This window comes from Diplotaxodon limnothrissa, linkage group LG7 (genome assembly GCF_057381915.1).
Source record: "Diplotaxodon limnothrissa isolate DT_005_m linkage group LG7, D_limnothrissa_male_GT1.1, whole genome shotgun sequence".
In the NCBI taxonomy this organism is placed as follows: Eukaryota; Metazoa; Chordata; class Actinopteri; order Cichliformes; family Cichlidae; genus Diplotaxodon; species Diplotaxodon limnothrissa.
Window position 1 is genome coordinate 64,949,852 of NC_140602.1, and position 20,315 is coordinate 64,970,166.

Genomic DNA, 20,315 nt, shown 5'->3' on the forward strand with positions numbered 1-20,315 from the left:
CTGCTGGAGCCACTCGCCTAGCTTGGGAGTCACCGCACCTAGTGCTCCGATTACCACGGGGACCATCGTTACCTTCACCCTCCACATCCTCTCGAGCTCTTCTCTGAGCCCTTGGTATTTTGCCGTCATTGTGGATGTTGGGTATCGAAGAATCCATAGGTCCCTCATCCTATTCATGTAGCCCCTTCCGCCGGGGTTACTTGCGTAGTAGCATTCCAACAACGCCCTGTTTTCGTCTCTTGCCCACCGATGCCTTCTTGTTCCAGTAGCCCACTTTTAGTCAGGGTGCCCTGGTCCCTCAACACCTGACGCGGACCTTGTTGATCCGGGCGACGTCCGAGCCAGCATGCCTTCATATTTATCTGTCTCGCTCATGTCTGCGGTAGGCTTGCTTAGCATAGGGGGTCTAGCCTTAGGACCCTTACTGGATACAGACGCCCCAGGCAGGAATCGAACTTGCGATCCTCTGCTCCAATATATATATATATATATATATATATATATATATATATATATATATATATATATATATATATATATATACACTGAACAAAAATATAAACGCAACACTTTTGTTTTTGCTCCCATTCCCCATGGGATGGACGTAGAGACCTAAAATTCATTCCAGACACAATATAACCATCCCTCCCAAACAGTGGTCACAAATCAGTCCAAATGTGTGGTAGTGGGCACATCTGCTATATTGAGATAATCCATCCCACCTCACAGGTGTGCCACATCAGGATGCTGATCTGACATCATGAGTAGTGCACAGGTGTACCTCAGACTGCCCACAACAAAAGGCCACCCTGGAATGTGCAGTTTTTTGCGCTATTGGGGATCTGGGGACCCAGAACCGGTCAGTATCTGGTGTGACCACCATTTGCCTCATGCAGTGCAACACATCGTCGCATGGAGTCTATCAGATTGTCAATTGTGGCCTGTGGAATGTTGGTCCACTCCACTTCAATGGCTGTGCGAGGTTGTTGGATATTCGTGGGAACTGGTACACGCTGTCGTATACGCCGGTCAAGCACATCCCGAACATGCTCAATGGGTGACATGTCCGGTGAGTATGCTGGCCATGCAAGAACTGGGACATTCTCAGCTGCCATCTGCCCTGAACAATGTGAACCATGATTCATCCGTGAAGCGCACACCTCTCCAACGTGCCAGACGCCATCGAATGTGAGCATTTTCCCACACAAGTCTGTTACGGCGAAGAGCTGGAGTCAGGTCAAGACCCCGATGAGGACGACGGGCATGCAGTTGAGCGTCCCTGAGACGGTTTCTGACAGTTTGTGCAGAAATTGTTTGGTTGTGCAAACCAATTGTTCCAGCAGCTGTCTGGGTGGCTGGTCTCAGACGATCTTGGAGGTGAACCTGCTGGATGTGGAGGTCCTGGGCTGGTGTGGTTACACGAGGTCTGCGGTTGTGAGGCCGGTTGGATGTGCTGCCATATTCTCTGAAACGCCTGTGGAGACGGCTTATGGTTGAGAAATGAACATTCAATGCACGGGCGACAGATCTGGTTGACATTCCTGCTGTCAGCATGCCAATTGCACGCTCCCTCATTGCTTGTGGCATCTGTGGCATTTTGCTGTGAGACAGAACTGCACATTCCAGGGTGGCCTTTTGTTGTGGGCAGTCTGAGGTACACCTGTGCACTACTCATGATGTCAGATCAGCATCCTGATGTGGCACACCTGTGAGGTGGGATGGATTATCTCAATATAGCAGATGTGCCCACTACCACACATTTGGACTGATTTGTGACCACTGTTTGGGAGGGATGGTTATATTGTGTATCTGGAATGAATTTTAGGTCTCTACGTCCATCCCATGGGGAATGGGAGCAGTAACAAAGGTGTTGCGTTTATATTTTTGTTCAGTGTATATATATATATTATGTTTCATTTCATGCCAAACCCACTAAAGATTTTTTTTAATCAGATTTTATCAGATTTAATTGATATCAGAAAGTTGTGCCCAGCTCCAGTCTCCCGCAATTCCCGAAGGGACAGTTGTTTGCTGTGTATCAAACGGTGCACGTGCATTTTTTAGAACTCTAACACAAGAGGAAGTGGGTCCGAGCTCCTCAGAGGAGCCAGTGGAAGCTTGAACTTCCGCCTCATCATATATGCTTAATGATGAATGTGTAAAGGATGCGGTTATCTACAAAAAACAACATATGTGTATACAGACACAAGGACAAGAGGAGGGAAATACACTGAGCCACAGCATTAAAACCACTGACAGGAGGAGAGGAGAAAATTAATCACCTCTTTATAGTGCAATGCTCTCCCGTAAACCCTCAGGTCCCGGCCTACGTGTGGATGTTACTTTGACACGAACCAGCCACCTAAACACTGACATAGAGCAATCAATATCTGAGAGACTGGCCACTAAAAGGTTTGGAGGAAAAAAAGTGTTATTTTCAGACTAATGGAAGTTTGAAGTGTCTGAATCAAAAAGAGGATAATAATAGTTTAATGCATAATGACATCAACTGAGTTGATTTTTCATACGCTGCTGCTTGGCATTCGTTCTAGCCGATGCCACAGAGATACTCACTCAATAAATCACAAAGTAATGTGTCTCCATGTTCCAGCATGCACACTCTCCACACATCCTCTTTTCCTTCTCATCCCTGTTATGCATTCATGCATTCAGATCTCAATAAAGTTGTGGCTGCAGTACATCAGCGTCTAGCAACTGCAGATAGAGTTGAGTGAGTTTAAAATGTGGTGATTTTTTTTTAAGCGAACCACACAAATGGCTTAACAAATATCACCAAATACAGTATTTTATATGCAGTTTGGCACAAAATCTGTCTGCAAGCTAAAGGCACAGTAACGATATTTGAAAATTAAGTTTAAGTTTAAAAAGTTAAAGTCAGATAACTGATGTAAGTTTGCTCGATTTTTTTCATCAGACAATTAATGCGTAAATGTTGTGATTCTGAAATTATGTGGTGATTTTACTGCAAATGACTGACTTTGGCTGAAAGGTTATACAGGACAAGCCAAACTTTTCAGTAATGGGTACTGTAGATCCGGTGTAGGGTAGACTGTGTTTACTGTCCTCTCTGCTCAGTTAAGTTAAAGGTAGGAGTTATTCGATGAAGTGCTTCAGCAACACCAAATTCCACCTTTATATTATCTTTTTACTGGCTAATGGTTTAAAAAGAGCCCACAATGACTCATGTAACATCTGCAAGACCACAAGGAACAATAAATATCAGAGTTTGCTGCAGCAACACAGGTCAGATGATCACAGCCTGTCCACAAAGAAAAATCTACTGCAGCTTACAGTAGAGAAGATTAAGTCAATTATTTTTCAGTGAGTCATTTCACCGCACTTCACCGCTCCATCAGATCTTAAGGAGTGCACACCTGCCAAATCCCACTTTAACCCCTGACCACATGGTATTTAAAAGAAAGAAAAAGAGTCAGTCAAACCAAACCAAGATGTGGGAGGCACTTCAGAAAACACGGTGTGAAAGTGACAGCTGCAGGGGTCTGCGAGGCTGCGATGGCTGCAAATGGATGATTCTTAAAAACAAACAAAGATTGAAGGACATCATATCAATATGTAGTAAAAGTAACTCTCTAAACTTTCAAATTCAATGATTTTACACTTCATTTTATCTCTAAAGGTTTTGCTGAAAAACTTTAAATTTATTGGGTGTGCCCAACAGATTGTGTAAAATACAGTAACTAATTTAAGTTGTCGATCCTTATTTCCTTTTGCTGGAGCTATGTCTGCACAATGATGGCAGTTATGTGGAATTATCGGGTGGGGCTTTCTCTCTGCCTCTCTCCAGGCTGTCAGAGTAAAAGAGAAATCAAAGCAGCACTCCCTTTCAGTCTGCGTGAAGAAGCTGATGGATGCCGCCGGAGCATTTGCAAACAAACACTCACACTCACTTATAGATCCGAAATGTTTTGTGGATTCTGCTGGCACTAATGGATGCAAGCAACAAGTTCACAATTCACACTCTTAATGCATTTGTAGTGAACTGGAAAAATAGTGAAATACAATTATGTGCATGGAGCAAAAAAGTTCTTTTCTGTTTAGACTGACTACTACTGCAAAAATACAATTAAAAGGAAAAGGTTCAAATGCTTTTTTCCCCTGAACGTTTCTCTTAATGTGGTGATTGTACAGAGCAACCGTTTTTCCTACAGTTGGAGTCTTGCACACACACACACACACACACACACACACACACACACACACACACACACACACTGGAGGAATAAGGTTTGAGGGTTTCGTGTATTTTGGGGAAACTGGAGTTTGTTTAGTGCTTTCCTAAAGATAAAAGCAAAAACTAAAAAAAACCTATTTGTTGGAGCTCCTGGAGCTCATAATAAAATTAAACTGCCACGAGTTAGTGTTGGATATAATATAACTCTATCCTACTTTATCAAAGAGAAGACCGTGGAGCCTTACCTGAGTCCGTGTAACGGGGTCTGGCCAGATCCCTGAAGTAGTAAATGAAATCCAGGCAGTTGTCGTCCTGCACCTCTCCCTTGGAGCAAAGGTCCGAGAGCAGTTCCAGCGCCTTTCGACAAATCTCATCCTCTCTTTCTGCAGGCATTGCCCTCCAGCATCCTTCTGGCTGGTCGGCCACTCCGGCTGATCCTCCACCTCTATCTGTATCCTCCTCTCTCACACACACTCAGTCACACACCACCTCTAACAGCGCAAAGACGCACGACGGGAATCGCGGCTACACCCCTGGATAGCTCCGGTGCGCATCCGTCAAAATCCGCTGCAAACCGAATTTCCCGGAGTTTAATTGTTTTTTAAGTAAAATCAGAAGGTTTTGGCCGCGATGGGAGAAGTTTTCACCGGCTTCTCTCTCTCTTTTCTTTAAATCCCCTTTCACTCCGTGTTGTTAAGCGATGAAAACGCGGCTCCAAATCGGCGCGCGGCTCACGTTGTTCACCTCCTTCTTTTGAAATTTCCTTTTCTCTTTTTTCCCTTTATTCCTTCCTTCTCACCACCACTGTCTCCTAAGCGCTGCTCCGCTGCTGCTGAATCACTACTGAGCCTCCAGGCTTCAGTAGCGCCAGTCAAGGTCTTTGAATGAATGCTCGGCTTTCACTGCACTCAATTATTTCTCCACGCACTGGGATGCAAAAAGACAGACAGGAAGTTCTGCCTCCATCAGCGCCCCCCTTCCCACACCAACGAAGTCCTTTGAGGAAGAAAAGCCGCCAAGAGATCTGTGTACCTCTTCTTAAACAACGGAAATGTCACGGAATCTCACCCTGGTTATCTCCTTATTCTCTTTTATCTCATGCGTAAAGTCAAAGATCGGATTCCTTTCACCAGGTAATCACATGAGTAATGTGATATCCGCTTGCGCTCCTGGGTAGTAGATGTAAGGGGCTCAAACACCTGCGAGGGCCCACATGTACGAGCCTGACCTTTACTGATGGAAGTAATGAAGGGCGAGAACGACGGATAAATGTCACATTAAAGCCTTGGCTAAAAACGACCTCCACATCTTAGCCTCATTCTCTGTGTTTAGAAAGTGTTAGAAGAGAACCTTTCAGTATCTACAAAGTATCTCCGGTGCTTATATTATATTATATTATATTATATTATATTATATTATATTATATTATATTATATTATATTATATTATATTTGTTGAGGGTGTTTCAGTTGCAAACTTGGAACAAAACTGTTGTAAAGAAAGAACCCAGAAACCCAGAAAATTAGGGGAGAAAAAATGTATCATAGTTTTGCTTTTGCACTCTGTTCACATGAAGATAATCACAGGAAAAAACTAACTCAATGTCATATTTTCAGTTTTTCTACAAATGTATTTCAATTTCATGCTAAATTTTGATGGAAACTTGGCTTTAAAACAAGCTTCTTTCTTTCGAAATGACTATTTGGTTCCATGTCAATAGTAGGCAGCTCTTCTCAGTGGAAAACAATTACTGACACCCCACCAACGCAGTACTCTTGCCTAATCTAGGATGGGTTCCATGCATTTCCACCAGCAAAAAGACTGGTGTTGGTCAAAAAAGCTAGCAAAGCACCATAACTTTGTAATGCATAGTTGGATCAAGAGAAATGAGTGAGCCTGTTAAGAGTTACTGCAAAAAACAAAACAACAAATAAAAAAAAGATTAGCCAGTGATTAACAGATGCAGGGGCGGCACTGTGGTGTAAAAATGCCCTGAATTCAAGTCCACTGGCCAGCAGGGGCCTTTCATGCATCTGCATATCCTACATGCCATGCTCTCCCACGGTCCGAAGACATACTTGTCAGATTGAGTAGTAATTTTAAATTGGCCATAGTTGTGAATATGGGAATGAATGATTGTCTGTCTCTGTGTGAAGCCTGCAATAGACTGGTAATCTCTCTAGGGTGTACATCTCTTTTTGCCCAGTGACAGCAGGGATAGCATTCAGCAGCACTGAATAAGCAGAACATGATGGATGGATGCACAGAAGGATGGCAGGTTGTCCCGATTTATGTTACAGCAGAAATTACCTCAAGTTCTTCTAGTTACTCTACATCAGTTGTCAAAGGTCTGCCCAGGCAACAGTGACTTTAATGTGACGCTATAAGTGACCACAGAAAATAATCAAGTAAATACATTCTCTCTTAAGTTGGGCATTTTAACATGTGATTCCACGGAAATTGAAGCAACATCATTTGGAAGAACTTCTGTGGTGTTTTTTGGCACTTAAACAGTGGCTTTATTTTTCACGCCTTGAAGTTTCTGCTCAGTTGAAATTTAAGAAGAAGAAAGTTGCAGCTTTGTGACAAACACAATCTTACCTCCAGCACAAAGCACAAAGCCAAAAATTACAAACTCCCCAGAACCCAGCGTGTGGTGCCAGATGCAGTTTCTAACACAGAGTACCTATCAAAATTTGACACTTTCAAATAGGTAGGGTAGCCTTATCACACCTTTTATTGTTAGACACAGCTTTAGCCCGAGCTCACATGGATCCAGTTTTCTGGTAATAACATTACTTCAAATTTGACCAGCTTTCTGAAATCAGAGTCTTTGGAGACGTGATTAATTTGCATCTCTGAATGAAGCTCGCCGACTAACCAGGTGTTTTTTTTAATGAAAAACATAATCCGTTCATCTTTTCAAAGTCTGAATGAAAAGGTTGTGTTTTCAAAGCTCAATTGATTTATAGTGCTGAGAGAGAGGTTACACCATCATCTAGAGTACAAATAGAGTCGTTGATGCTGACATGCCATCACGGAGTGGCGATGAAAGTGCAGCAGCAAGTGAAAGTGCTCCCGTGTGACACTACTCAAACTTTGATTTTTTCACAACCGGGGGTCATGTGGAGTGTTTTCAGTGTAGAGTACCTGTGTGTCCCACTTCTCAGCACATACATACACAAACTCATTGCACCACTGTTATATGACTGTGCTGTAGAGCTGCTTATACGCTGAAGTAACCACTCAAGATATTATCTCCTTATATGAGCCAGTTGATGCGATCCTGTCAGCCTTAATGGTCAGAGGCTCCAAAATTTCAGTGCATGATCAAATAGCAAGTGCTGTGCATGGCAATGCTCTGTTCAGCTGTGTTCTGCAGCTTGATTTGTGTGTGTGGGAGTCTGTGTGGGTGCCTCTGCTTCCCTGTTTGCATCTCTGTACACATGTGCACATTACTTGTTCTTTTCTAAAGTCTCTGTACTGCGTTTATGTATGCGCATGGACACATTACTGCACCTGTGCGTGTGTTTGTGTGTGTGTGTGTCAAACTGGGGTGTGTCTGTGTCTCTCGTGGATGTGGGTGAGTTTGATTTAGCATTATTTGGAGGATCCAGCCAAGGCTCACAGCCAGCCCAGCTGCCTCAGAGAAACAGAGGGCATCTGTTCGGCCTCCACACCAGTCTCTCTGTTCTTAAACGCCTCTCGAAGCAGAATCCGCACATGAACTTCTAACTAAGGTTAAAAGGATAGTCACTATGATTCTCAATGTCTTTCAGCTAAAACAAAACAAAACAGCAATGTATCTAGTAGTTTTTGTTTTATTGTCAAGCTTCTGTGAAGCACTTTGTGATTTTATCTTGAAATGTGCTATATAAATACGATTTTACTTACTTACTTTACTTAGTAGTACTTTGGTTTATAGCAGGATGCTATTGTGAAGGGAAAAGCCCACAGCAGCCATAATTCAGTAGTCAGAAAAGATGTCATGAATTGGAAGTGAATATAATTTGACACTTGACAAATTACAAGAATCAACAGCCGCAGTTATTGCAAGATCTGTGATGTAGGCAGCATGTGTTTGCTCACATGTGAAAACCCTGTCACATTACCTGATCTTAATGCCAGCCCACATGAGCTCATGGCTCAGCTGATACCCTTCTGCACATCCATGCATCAATTTTCTTAACTTCTGCTGTGCGACATGTAATAATAACTTAGATTTGTATAGCACCTTTCGAGAAACTCAAGCATGCTTTACAAAAAAGTAAGTAAATAAAAAAAGGTTAGAGGTTGAAGGTCTTGTTGAAGAGGTGAGATTTGAGGAGAACTCATTGCTGGGCTCTCTGCAACGCCCCCAGTGAACAAGCATTGCAGAGCACAGATAGGAGAGAGGGTAGGCGCTGCCACACTGAAGGCTCCATCCTCAAAGCTGTGGAGGTTGGTGTGAAGCACAGAAAGCAGAGCCGTGGCTCGGCGTCTGAGGTTGTGTGGTTGGGTGAAGGAGGTCTGACAGATACTGAGTAGCCGGGCCACTGGGAGATTTGTAAGTGAGAATAAAGATCTTCTAAGTGATGCATGACTTGACCAGGAGCCAGTGGAGATCTGTGAGGACGGGGGTGATATGTTGCCAGAGTTCAGTTTGTGATAGAAGCCTGGCAGCTGAGTTCTGGCCTTGCTGGAGCCTTTCCAAAGCTTTGCTGGAAATCCCAAACCTCATTTAAGCTGCTTCAGCTTGACTGTACAGTTGCTGTATATCTGCTAGCTGCTTTGCAGCCCACCTTTGTGCTGTCTCAGACATGAACAGCGTCATATCTGTTGTCACTGACACCTGCTCTGTTGTGTCATGAGAACTTGCACTTGGTGTACATGAAAATAAGTATTCTTTTCATTTTAGTGGTGCTAACCAAATATAAATGGGCAACACTGTGTAGCCTGGTGAAACTTAGTATAAGCAGACCACTTAAGAGGCTTGAACAGGCTGACAATCCCCCAAAATAGTCATGAAAACATTATGTTGAGACTGTGTAAATGTGCTGGACACCCACTGGTTTGAACAGGTAAGTTTGGTTTCTTTGTTTGTACAAATGTGAGCCAGCAAGAGACACAGGAACTTATATTTACTGACTGATTCAGCATCATTGATATTTCCATTGGGTTATGTATATGTGTGATGTGTTGTATAGTGATTCAGTCTTTTTATACACTTATTCACTCCTTTAGGACTTTATTCGAAACATCATGCTATAACTTGGTAGGCCCTCACGCTGTTCTTTGTGATATGGATTACGTATATTACGAGTATTCGATATTATTTTGAAATTGGATACATGGACTCATGTTGCTGCTGTCCAGCCACTTCAGTCTTCTGAAGAAACTGAGATTCTGCAGCTCAGGGTAAACATTTTGAGTTCACTTTTGACAACTCTGTGTCAACAGCCGCCTCTCATTCTGTTCTTGGCTCACAGCAGTGGAACTCTACTCAGTCCTCTGCTGTTGGAGGTCATCTTTCTCAAGGTTCAACATGTTGTGCATTCTGACAATTTTCTGTTCACTATGGCGGCTATTATAGCATTTCTGTCAGCCCACACCAGTCTCATCTTTTCCCTCCTCTCTGTCATCAAAAAGGCATTTCTGTCCACAGAACTGTAAAGTTTTTATGAGAAAAATATCTGGCTCTTTAGCTTCTAAATGCAACTCTGTGTTTATAAGGTATAGGGCAGGTTTAAGGGTCTTACTGCATGTGGGAACAAATGAAAGAGCTCCTTGAAGTCACATGATAATTAGGTTCATCATGTATTGGTCAATTAAAGAGGGAAAACACTCACAACATGGTACAGGGTTTTTCATTAACAAGAAAGATGCAAAGACCTCTGGTCAAATCAACAAGGACTCTATCATATGTAATTGTTAGGTATGGCTGTGTGCAGGCAGGAATAGGACCCAAGGTGCAGACTCTGGAGACAGACGTGAACTCAAAAAGGCTTTAAGACTCAAAATATAACATGACTGGAAAAACTCAAAACAAACTTAAACTAGAAAAATGACAAAACACACAGCTTGGTAAACGGTAGATCGCGACACGGACACAGAGAAACACAGGGCTTAAATACACAGAGGGAGCAATCAGGGAATGAATAACAGGAGGGAAATACAGCTGGGGCAAATCAGAACTGACGAGACAAAAGGAAGCGTAAACTGAACACAATAAGACAGAGACCTTCAAAGTAAAACAGGAAACACATAACACAGACTCACATGCAGGCACTACAGAGGGAATAGAGACGTGGGACCAGGGCAGACACAAACACTGACTGAACACGGGGATATAGGAACTAAGGATACATAGAGACGCGAACTAGACAAGGGGATGCAGGTGATAGGGGAGACAGAGCAACTAAAGAAGACAGAGACATAAGCCATAAGACGGAACTCAAAGAAACCAAAAACTAGAAATTATAAATAATAACATAAACTCAAAAACCCTGGGTCGACGACCCAGGCATCCTAACAGTACCCCCCCCCCCCCTTAAGGGCTGGCTTCCAGACAGCCCAAACCAAAACATCAAAATCAAAAAAAACAAAAACAACCCAACCAGGGTGGGCGGCGGAGGAAACAGGATGGAGGGCTAGAAACAAAACAAGGAGCCAGAAACAACAAAACAAAAAAAAAAGTGCAAAACACTGGAGCCCGGAAAGCAACAGAACAAAACACAGAAACAAAGTCCAAAACAACAGCACCAAGGCCCAGTCAAAGTCCAAAAGCAAACAAACAAAAGAGCTCACGAAAGGCGCAGAGGCCCAGGCAATAGTCTCAAAAAAGTTCAGGGGGCCGGCCCGGAGGCTGACGGCACAACAGTCCAAACCCGGGTAGGTCAGGGGGGCGGCCCGGAGGCTGATGGTCCAAGAGCCCAGAAAACAGTTCAGGAGGCCGGCCGGGCGGAAGGCACCGACGGCGGCGGAGCAGGTCAGGAGGCCGGCCGGGCGGGAGGCAGCGGCAGCGGCGTAGTTCAGGGGGCTGTCCATGACGGCAACGACGTCCAGTCATCGGCCGGACAGAACGTGCAGGACAAGCAGGCCGGACAGGATGTGCAGGCCGGACAGGACGTGCGGGCCGAGCGGGCCGGGCAGGCCGGGCAGGCCGGGCAGGAACAGACAGCAGGGAGACCTCAAGAGCAGACGAAGCTGAACACTCGGAGGCTGGACCAGGCGGAGCTGCAGAGGCCGAAGCCGGATCAGGCTGAGGCGAAGCAGGAACAGAGGCTGAGGCTGAAGCCGGACCAGGCGAAGCTGCAGAGGCTTGGGCCGGACCAGGCGGAGCTGCAGAGGCTTGGGCCGGACCAGGCGGAGCTGCAGAGGCTTGGGCCGGACCAGGCGGAGCAGCAGACTCGGAGGCCGGACCAGACGGAACTGCAGACTCGGAGGCCGGACCAGGCGAAGCACAGGCTGAGGCCGAAGCTGGACCAGGCGGAGGCGAAGCAGGAACAGAGGCCGAGGCAGAAGCTAATGGCGGCTGAACGGGCTCCTCGGGCCCTCCAGCTGACGAGGCGTGAGGCTGAACGGGCTCCTCGGGCCCTCCAGCTGACGAGGCGTGAGGCTGAACGGGCTCCTCGGGCCCTCCAGCTGACGAGGCGTGAGGCTGAACGGGCTCCTCGGGCCCTCCAGCTGACGAGGCGTGAGGCTGAACGGGCTCCTCGGGCCCTCCAGCTGACGAGGCGTGAGGCTGAACGGGCTCCTCGGGCCCTCCAGCTGACGAGGCGTGAGGCTGAACGGGCTCCTCGGGCCCTCCAGCTGACGAGGCGTGAGGCTGAACGGGCTCCTCGGGCCCTCCAGCTGACGAGGCGTGAGGCTGAACGGGCTCCTCGGGCCCTCCAGCTGACGAGGCGTGAGGCTGAACGGGCTCCTCGGGCCCTCCAGCTGACGAGGCGTGAGGCTGAACGGGCTCCTCGGGCCCTCCAGCTGACGTGGCGTGAGGCTGAACGGGCTCCTCGGGCCCTCCAGCTGACGTGGCGTGAGGCTGAACGGGCTCCTCGGGCCCTCCAGCTGACGTGGCGTGAGGCTGAACGGGCTCCTCGGGCCCTCCAGCTGAAGTGGCGTGAGGCTGAACGGGCTCCTCGGGCCCTCCAGCAGGAAGAGACAGGTGGCTGAAGCGATTCCTCGGACCCTCCAGCGGAGACAGGTGGCTGAAGCGATTCCTCGGACCCTCCAGCGGAGACAGGTGGCTGAAGCGATTCCTCGGACCCTCCAGCGGAGACAGGTGGCTGAAGCGATTCCTCGGACCCTCCAGCGGAGACAGGTGGCTGAAGCGGTTCCTCGGACCCTCCAGCGGAGACAGGTGGCTGAAGCGGTTCCTCGGACCCTCCAGCAGGAAGAGACGGCTGAAGCAGTTCTCCAGAACCCCCAGCAGGAACAACAGGTGGCTGAACGGGCCCCTCGGAGCCTCCAGCAGAGACAGGTGGCTGAACAGGCCCCTCGGACCCTCCAGCAGAACCAGCTTGCAGAACAGATGAAGTGGGTGTGATGTCAAAATGTCCAGAGTCAAAATGCTCAACAGTTCTGTTGTGGCGGCGGCCAGAATGCCGTTTCCTTCGGGATGAGGAAACAGGAACCGGTGGAGAAAAAGAGACCTCCTCCTCATCCTCTGACCACATAGCTGCCAGGAAAAAGGCAGGTGAATGAGAACCCAGCTGGTGTGGGGAGGGAGAGGAAGTCCGTGGCAGTGTTGAAACAGAAGGAGAGTGTGCGTTGTCCTGGAGTAACGGTGGGGAAGATGTAGAGAGAGAGAGAGCAAGCTCACCAGCCTTGACTTGCTCTCTCCAGGCAGTAATGGTGTCGTCCAACTTAGTGTCCTTAGCAAACTGGCTAAGCCGGGGGTTAAACCGAATGATGGCCTCCACCGCACTCAGCCCCACTGCCATGGTCCTCAAGTCAGGGGACTGGGCGATGCGGTCAAGCAGGCTCACCATCCGCTCCATCTCAGTGTTGTACTCCGAGGAAAAAGAGTCTGCGGGGTCCATGTTCTGGTCGCGATCTTCTGTTAGGTATGGCTGTGTGCAGGCAGGAATAGGACCCAAGGTGCAGACTCTGGAGACAGACATGAACTCAAAAAGGCTTTAATTTAAGACTCAAAATATAACATGACTGGAAAAACTCAAAACAAACTTAAACTAGAAAAATGACAAAACACACAGCTTGGTAAACGGTAGATCGCGACACGGACACAGAGAAACACAGGGCTTAAATACACAGAGGGAGCAATCAGGGAATGAATAACAGGAGGGAAATACAGCTGGGGCAAATCAGAACTGACGAGACAAAAGGAAGCGTAAACTGAACACAATAAGACAGAGACCTTCAAAGTAAAACAGGAAACACATAACACAGACTCACATGCAGGCACTACAGAGGGAATAGAGACGTGGGACCAGGGCAGACACAAACACTGACTGAACACGGGGATATAGGAACTAAGGATACATAGAGACGCGAACTAGACAAGGGGATGCAGGTGATAGGGGAGACAGAGCAACTAAAGAAGACAGAGACATAAGCCATAAGACGGAACTCAAAGAAACCAAAAACTAGAAATTATAAATAATAACATAAACTCAAAAACCCTGGGTCGACGACCCAGGCATCCTAACAGTAATAGAGTACTGTGTAAAAGTATTGAGCTTGTAATCGGAAGGTTGCCGGTTCGATCCTCGGCTCTGACTGTCTTGGTCGTTGTGTCCTTGGGCAAGACACTTCACCCGTTGCCTACTGGTGGTGGTCAGAGGGCCCGGTGGCGCCAGTGTTCGGCAGCCTCGCCTCTGTCAGTGCGCCCCAGGGTGGCTGTGGCTACAATGTAGCTTGCCATCACCAGTGTGTGAATGTGTGGATCACTGGTTGTGTAAAACGCTTTGAGGTCCTTAGGGACTAGTAAAGCGCTATACAAATACAGGCCATTTACCACAAAATATATTCCTATTTTTTAGCTGAATCTATTAACAAGGTCAAATATAGCATAGTTTGGCAGGTATAAAATAGTATTTTTTGCACCAACAAGCTGCGAACAGCTAAATATTTGGCATATGACAGTATGGTGGAGGACAGAAGAAGAAATGATAGGGCTAACTATCTACAGAGTCTGTTTGGTAAGGACACCAAACAGGTAGATTATGCTGAGGTGTGCCAAAATACACAAGACCTGGACTGAGAATCGGTGGTTTATATTGTCAGATATTATGGAACGATTTCAAATGTTTGGTTCAAATCTTTGTCACTATGTATAGAGGAGATAATGAGAGAAGTAAAGGCTCTGTAATGGTTTGGGCCTACATTTCAGCCAGTGGTGTTAGGGATCTTTAAAAGTTAATGGAATCATGAAAACAGTAGAGTGCCATCAGATTTTGATACAGCATCCAGCACCATCTTCAAAGATGGCTTCACTTGTCAGCATGATGCACTGCCAGTGCACTTATTACATCCTTTTATTTTTGGATTTTCTGATCTCTGATAAGATGATTGGCTGGTACCACTGCTTGTGGGCTGGCCGTTTGTTCAGATCTCTCTTTCTCCGCAGCCTACAGTAAATATTGTCATGTAAACTTTCATTGTGGTGTTGTGTCCATTATTGTGTTTGGTTTGAGCCGGCTTTAATATAATAATGTGGTGGTGAACTGTTCCTGAAGACTGCTTAAAGAAATGACACAAAAACCTGCCTGAGAGCGATCAGGCTGTGTTAAAGAATAAAGCATAAGAGAATTGAAGAAACTCTCACTATTTCTTTGCACATTTCAGTAAATTACTGTACCTATTTCCCATTTTGCTGGCAAAATAAAAAGAAATTATGGGTGACTCATGACATTGTATATATTAATATCAAGATTCTAAACATCCACATGGGTTCTTTATCCCAAACCTTGCTACTGCTCATACAAGCTAAAGAATAAATAACCCTTTATATGGTGCAATGATAAAGGTTTGTCTGTGTATGATGGTTTGAAAGAGGAGTGAAAGAAGCCATCTAAGTCCACTGTAAATGACAATCCTTGAACAGAGTGGGTGGCTTACATCAACTGCCTGCCACCTACAATCCAGTTTTGAGATCCCGTCCCAGGCGCCTAAAACCCACCAATGGTTACATGATAGGGTAAGGCAGTTCTCCTAATGGTTTCACATGAAACACCCTTTTTCACCCTTTGGCTCATATAAAGATAGACTCTCAATCGCTTTTCTTTCCAATGTCCTTAGAGCGGTAGAGGTTTGACTAGGTTTTAGTCATCACAGCTTCTTTATTTACAGAAGCACATGGCAGGAATGGAACACCCAGAACCCTGACAATTTCATGGATTAAACATAGAGATAATGATTTCATGGGAGTTACAATACTAGAGAATGCCTAACTATGGCTGTTAATCAGATGGTTACACAAAATCATTTTTCTGTTCCCTATATTAGACGATCTTGATCCGAGATTTTATGTCCAATCTATGTCAAAAACACCCTGAAGACAGATCCTTCAAACAAATCCTTTCAGTAAAATCTATTTTAATATAGTTTGGAAATCTGCCACTGTTTAAAAAACACTCAATTTGCTGAATTCATAATTGAATCTGTTCACCTGTCCCTATCTGTCAAAGGATTTTACTAAAGGTTAACAGGAGAGAAAACAGGAAGAAAGGCAGCTATTATAGAGAGGTCAAACGAGGAATAAGGAGGTAGGACAGGAACCAAGCGCTCAGTGAGCAAACAAGTGAGTCTTTGAAGGCCTTGGCATTTGACAGCAGGATGTGAGAAGGTAGAAAAAATCCGAGGTGATTTGCTTTAAACAATCGAGACAGACTGAGTGAACTCTTGAAGCGCTTCTATCAGCCGTCTATCAGTCTGGAGCTTTTATCAGCCCAGCGATCAGCATATTCTCCTTTAGAATGTTTCTGAACAGCTAAAATAAAAGTTCAGCAGTGGTCATTAAAGGGTGAGTTTTATTCTTTTCTTTTTTTGCTTTTTGGCAGCACCGTAGGTGCTTCAGATGGCTAAAGCTGATGAGCCAAACAATGAAGATATGGGAAAGAGTTGTTAAAATTAGGTTAAGAAGAGAGGTGACAATCAGAGGGCAGCAGTATGGCTTCATTGAGAGAGAGAGCGCTACAGATGTGATGTTTGCTCTGATTTAGAACTACATTATCATCCGTAGCGAGAGCAGGGACCGGGGGAAGAGAGGTGGACGTATGCTCTGAGAAGAAAAGGATTCAAAAACAACAGAAGCAAGACAGAATGCATGTGCGGGAATGAGAAGGAGTCAGGTGGAAACGTGGAACTGCAAGGGTTAAAAGTAGCAAAGGTGTGTGAGTTTAAATACCCGGGATCAATGGACCACGCACAAGAGAGGTGAAGAAGGGAGCACAAGTAGGGTGGAGTGGGAGATGTGTGTCATGAGTGATTGTGATACAAAGGGCTGTGGATAACATCCTGAACCATTCTTTTTAACTTGTCAGACGTTCAATGCAAACACGACAACAGGGAAACTTAGTTTTGCTCTCACTCTGACATTTGTTCCCTTTTTTACTCTTTTTTAACTTTTAAATTTCAAAGTTTATAGAAAGATTTAAGTTTAACAATACTAAGCCTGTGATAACAGGTCTTCATACGTACAAGTTTAAAAGGTCGATCTCTCCCTGTCTGTAACCTTTTTTTGCCATGATTGAAAAGACACTTTTTTTGATAAAATGTCAGTATTTGACACATTGAAAGTGAGAATGGGCTTAAAGCTGAATTCCTCATATAGTTGTACCTGCACAAAGCATTTCCAGCATTTAATGAGACCTTTTCCTGCTAAAGTGTTTTCGACTCTGGACGAACTAAAGACTTTTAAAGAACCCAGCAGCTTTTGGAAATGTTTTCCTGGAGTGCAGACTTCCAAACTTCCCCTGAGGAGTCTATTTTACCATCCTTTGACTTTTCTGCCATTCAGGCAATGTATTTAAATTCACCCAGGAAAATGTATCCAATTATTAGAGTTTGGCCTCCAGGCTTTGAGCTAATCACTCCCCAGAAATATGTTACATATAGAGACCGGTGTAAACACTCCACAGTGCACTGTAAAAAAAAAGGCAGTGAAATTGACATAAAAACCATGTAAAACCCCTACAGAAATGTATAGTAAACCCCAAAACACAACTTTCCTGTTTCGATCACAGTGAATTATTGTAAACCTTTAAACAGAATGTTCCTGTTATATTTACAACATGAATGTGTGATTATAATCAAATTTATTGGTTAAAACTACAAATACTGTGAATAAAAACAGTGAAACACCGTAATACTCATAACCAAACAATCATGTTAATTTGACATGCAAATACTGTAAAAATCACAGTTTTAGTCAGTTTTTCTTAAAAACACATGACGTATATGTAAGTCACTTTACAACTGCATGGATGTACTGGGCCTACTTTTAACATGATTCATGAAATGATGCAAAGTCATGGATTGGACTAATAAAAATGTTTTCACAGAAGATGTCATTGTGAACCTGAGAGGTTGCCTCTCCATTTATAGGCTATATAAAAATATACAATTAAAATTGTTTACATCATGTTTTTTTCTTAAATCATTTGCAGCCTATTGTAGGGTAACCAATAAGAAATTATTATTTAACAACTAAGTAATGCTTCTGTCATAATGCTTGTATTCTTTATGTTTCTTTTAATTGCAATGTGATACTTAGACTAGAATACTTTTTTGGGTTAGGTCAGCAATGTCTCATTATTAAAGGCTAAACAAACTTACAGTGCCTCCCATAGGATCTCTATGGTGCCTCATCTCCACAGAGCTGTAAGCTACTTCAGGCCACTCACAGTTGCACTGAGCGCGCCTAATTTTGAATGTGCATCTGAAGCTCGTCTCTGATTGGATAATGACGTGAGGGCGGGAGGAGAAGAGCGCCTAGTTCACGACTATAGCTAACGAGCCAGCACGAGAGAGAAGACGGGAGAAGAAAACATCGAACTTTCAGCAACTACGTTGTTAGGACAAATTACAAACATACGATTTCAAGTGTTTTTTGAGGATCTGTGTTTGTTCGTCAGAAAGTCTGCACGGTAAGTTCAATATCTTGGCGACGTTTTTTCGAGATAAAAGCACCAGTTGATATTTAGACCAAGGCTCATAACCTAGCGCTAGCATGCTAGTTCAGCTGAAAAGCACAGGCAAACTTTAGAAATACTAAAAATGATCATCTGCGTCTTTTGTAAAAAGGTATTGGTCACATTAAGAGGCTATGTACTACATTGCAGAGTGCATAAGAATGAGCCTTGTTGTATTTTTAAATGTGTTGGCGCCAATTGCAGCCAAACATTCACCACGTACTCTGCTTTCAAGGGGCATTTTTATCGTGTGCACAATGCACCTGCACTTCAAGCTACTCCTAAAGCTCTTGTTGCAGATTTAAAATGTGCAGTTTCATTATGTGCCCGCCATTTTCAAACAGTGAAAGAGCTAGTGTCTCACTTAAATGATCATATTGCAGGGGGCAGGTCTGTGTCATGTCCAGTGAGTGGTTGTAAGCATATGTTTACAAAAAAGTCATCATTTACTTCTCACATGTGTAGGAAGCATAAAGCTTGTTCCCCAGATGGTATTGATGACATGTACAAGGAATCTCGTCCTCAGCCCCCAAATGACAGTACAGAATATTCAGAAAACACATGAAACCATGGCATCTGCTAGTTCAGCCAGTGATATGCCAGAGAAGGATAGTCATTCTTATCTCAGAAACATGTGTCTCTTTTACCTTAAACAGCTACTCAGCTACTTTGAAGAGAAGGAGGAGTCCATGCTTCTCTGTGTTGAAGATACATGTCTGGCAGATGAGGTACAACTGGAGCAAGTGCCTCTGACACCCACTATTATCATGTGTGGTAAGTCTGTTTCATAGCTCTCTCTCTCTCTTTTTTTTTTAAAGTGCATTTTTTATAGAATGTCATGTGTGAAGGAAATTGCCGTCCCGGGTTTCCTCCGTGGCGTGAGCGATAAGCAGAGTTCTGTCCTTTCCTTCTAAGATTCCTAATTATTTAAAGTAACACTCAGGTATGCCATTCAGCGTGTTAGTACGAGCTCGGGAGCAGCTTGGGAGAACAAGAAAACAGAGACTGCTTTAGGTTGCCTTCCCAATCGACTCAAAGGTTTATTTGATACACAGCAGTTTATATAGAGGAAAAAAAGGTTCGTGTGTCAGCAAGTTCTCAGTTCAAACCAGTACAGACCAAATAAGGAAACGTCTTCCTGCCTTGTGAGCAAAGAAGTATCCTGTGTGTAGTTTATCAGTTCAGCTACAATTTATGATCATCCCAGCAAAATACACAGAATACAGAGTTCTTTCATTAGTGAATTCTGAAACAAACCACCTGGCCTTTAACGAGCCTTTTTCTAAGAGATAAGGAAGGGAGGATGGGAGTAAGGAAGTGGTCTCATCTCTGTGGTGTTTTCGACCTTGGGGTACCAGCCTGTGAGTCTTACACCTTAATTCTTGGGTCAGAGAGAAAGAGAAAAACAACTAGTAGATGGACCTTATTGAGTAACAGTTTTCCTGTATAAAACAATCTTCTGTAAATGCTAACCGTGGTATCAAAATATCATAACAGTTCTCCCCTTTTATCATGAAATGATAACATAGTATAAAGACAGAATGTAATAACATAATATAAAGACAAATCATAAATGTGAAACAAATCATAAATGTAACTAGTCCTTTGAGGAAGCTTAATATCAAAATTTTAAAAAGAAGAAAAGAAAGAGAAGAAAACGTCATCCTCTTCTTGAACAATCGAGTAATTCACAATCTAATGCTCAATACATACATCAGGATCATCATCGATGACATCTGACACATAATCTGGGTCAATTTGTGCCAATTGCAAATACATTGAAGTAGCTGTACTAGTAGCTATACGGGTCATCATTGAACGTACACAGGGTACCACACAACAGACAATAATCATCAAAAACATGCTGCAACGGTTACAAAGGCTACAATTAGTTCCTTCCATCTCCCAAACGTGTCCTGTAGCCACTTATGTAGCCACTGACCGTGACCTGTATTGGCAATTAGTTCTATCTG

The 20,315-nt window shown here is 44.3% G+C and overlaps 1 protein-coding gene across 1 annotated transcript in view; it reads right to left on the bottom strand.

The window, feature by feature from the left end:
* Nucleotides 1-4,606, bottom strand: part of syt9b (synaptotagmin IXb) — a 69,581-nt gene extending 64,975 nt beyond the window's left edge. The window contains exon 1 of the mRNA XM_085358707.1: nt 4,459-4,606. Within this exon, the coding sequence (XP_085214833.1) occupies nt 4,459-4,606 (148 nt within the window). The remainder of the gene's footprint in view (nt 1-4,458) is intronic.
* Between the last annotated feature and the right edge of the window lie 15,709 nt (nt 4,607-20,315).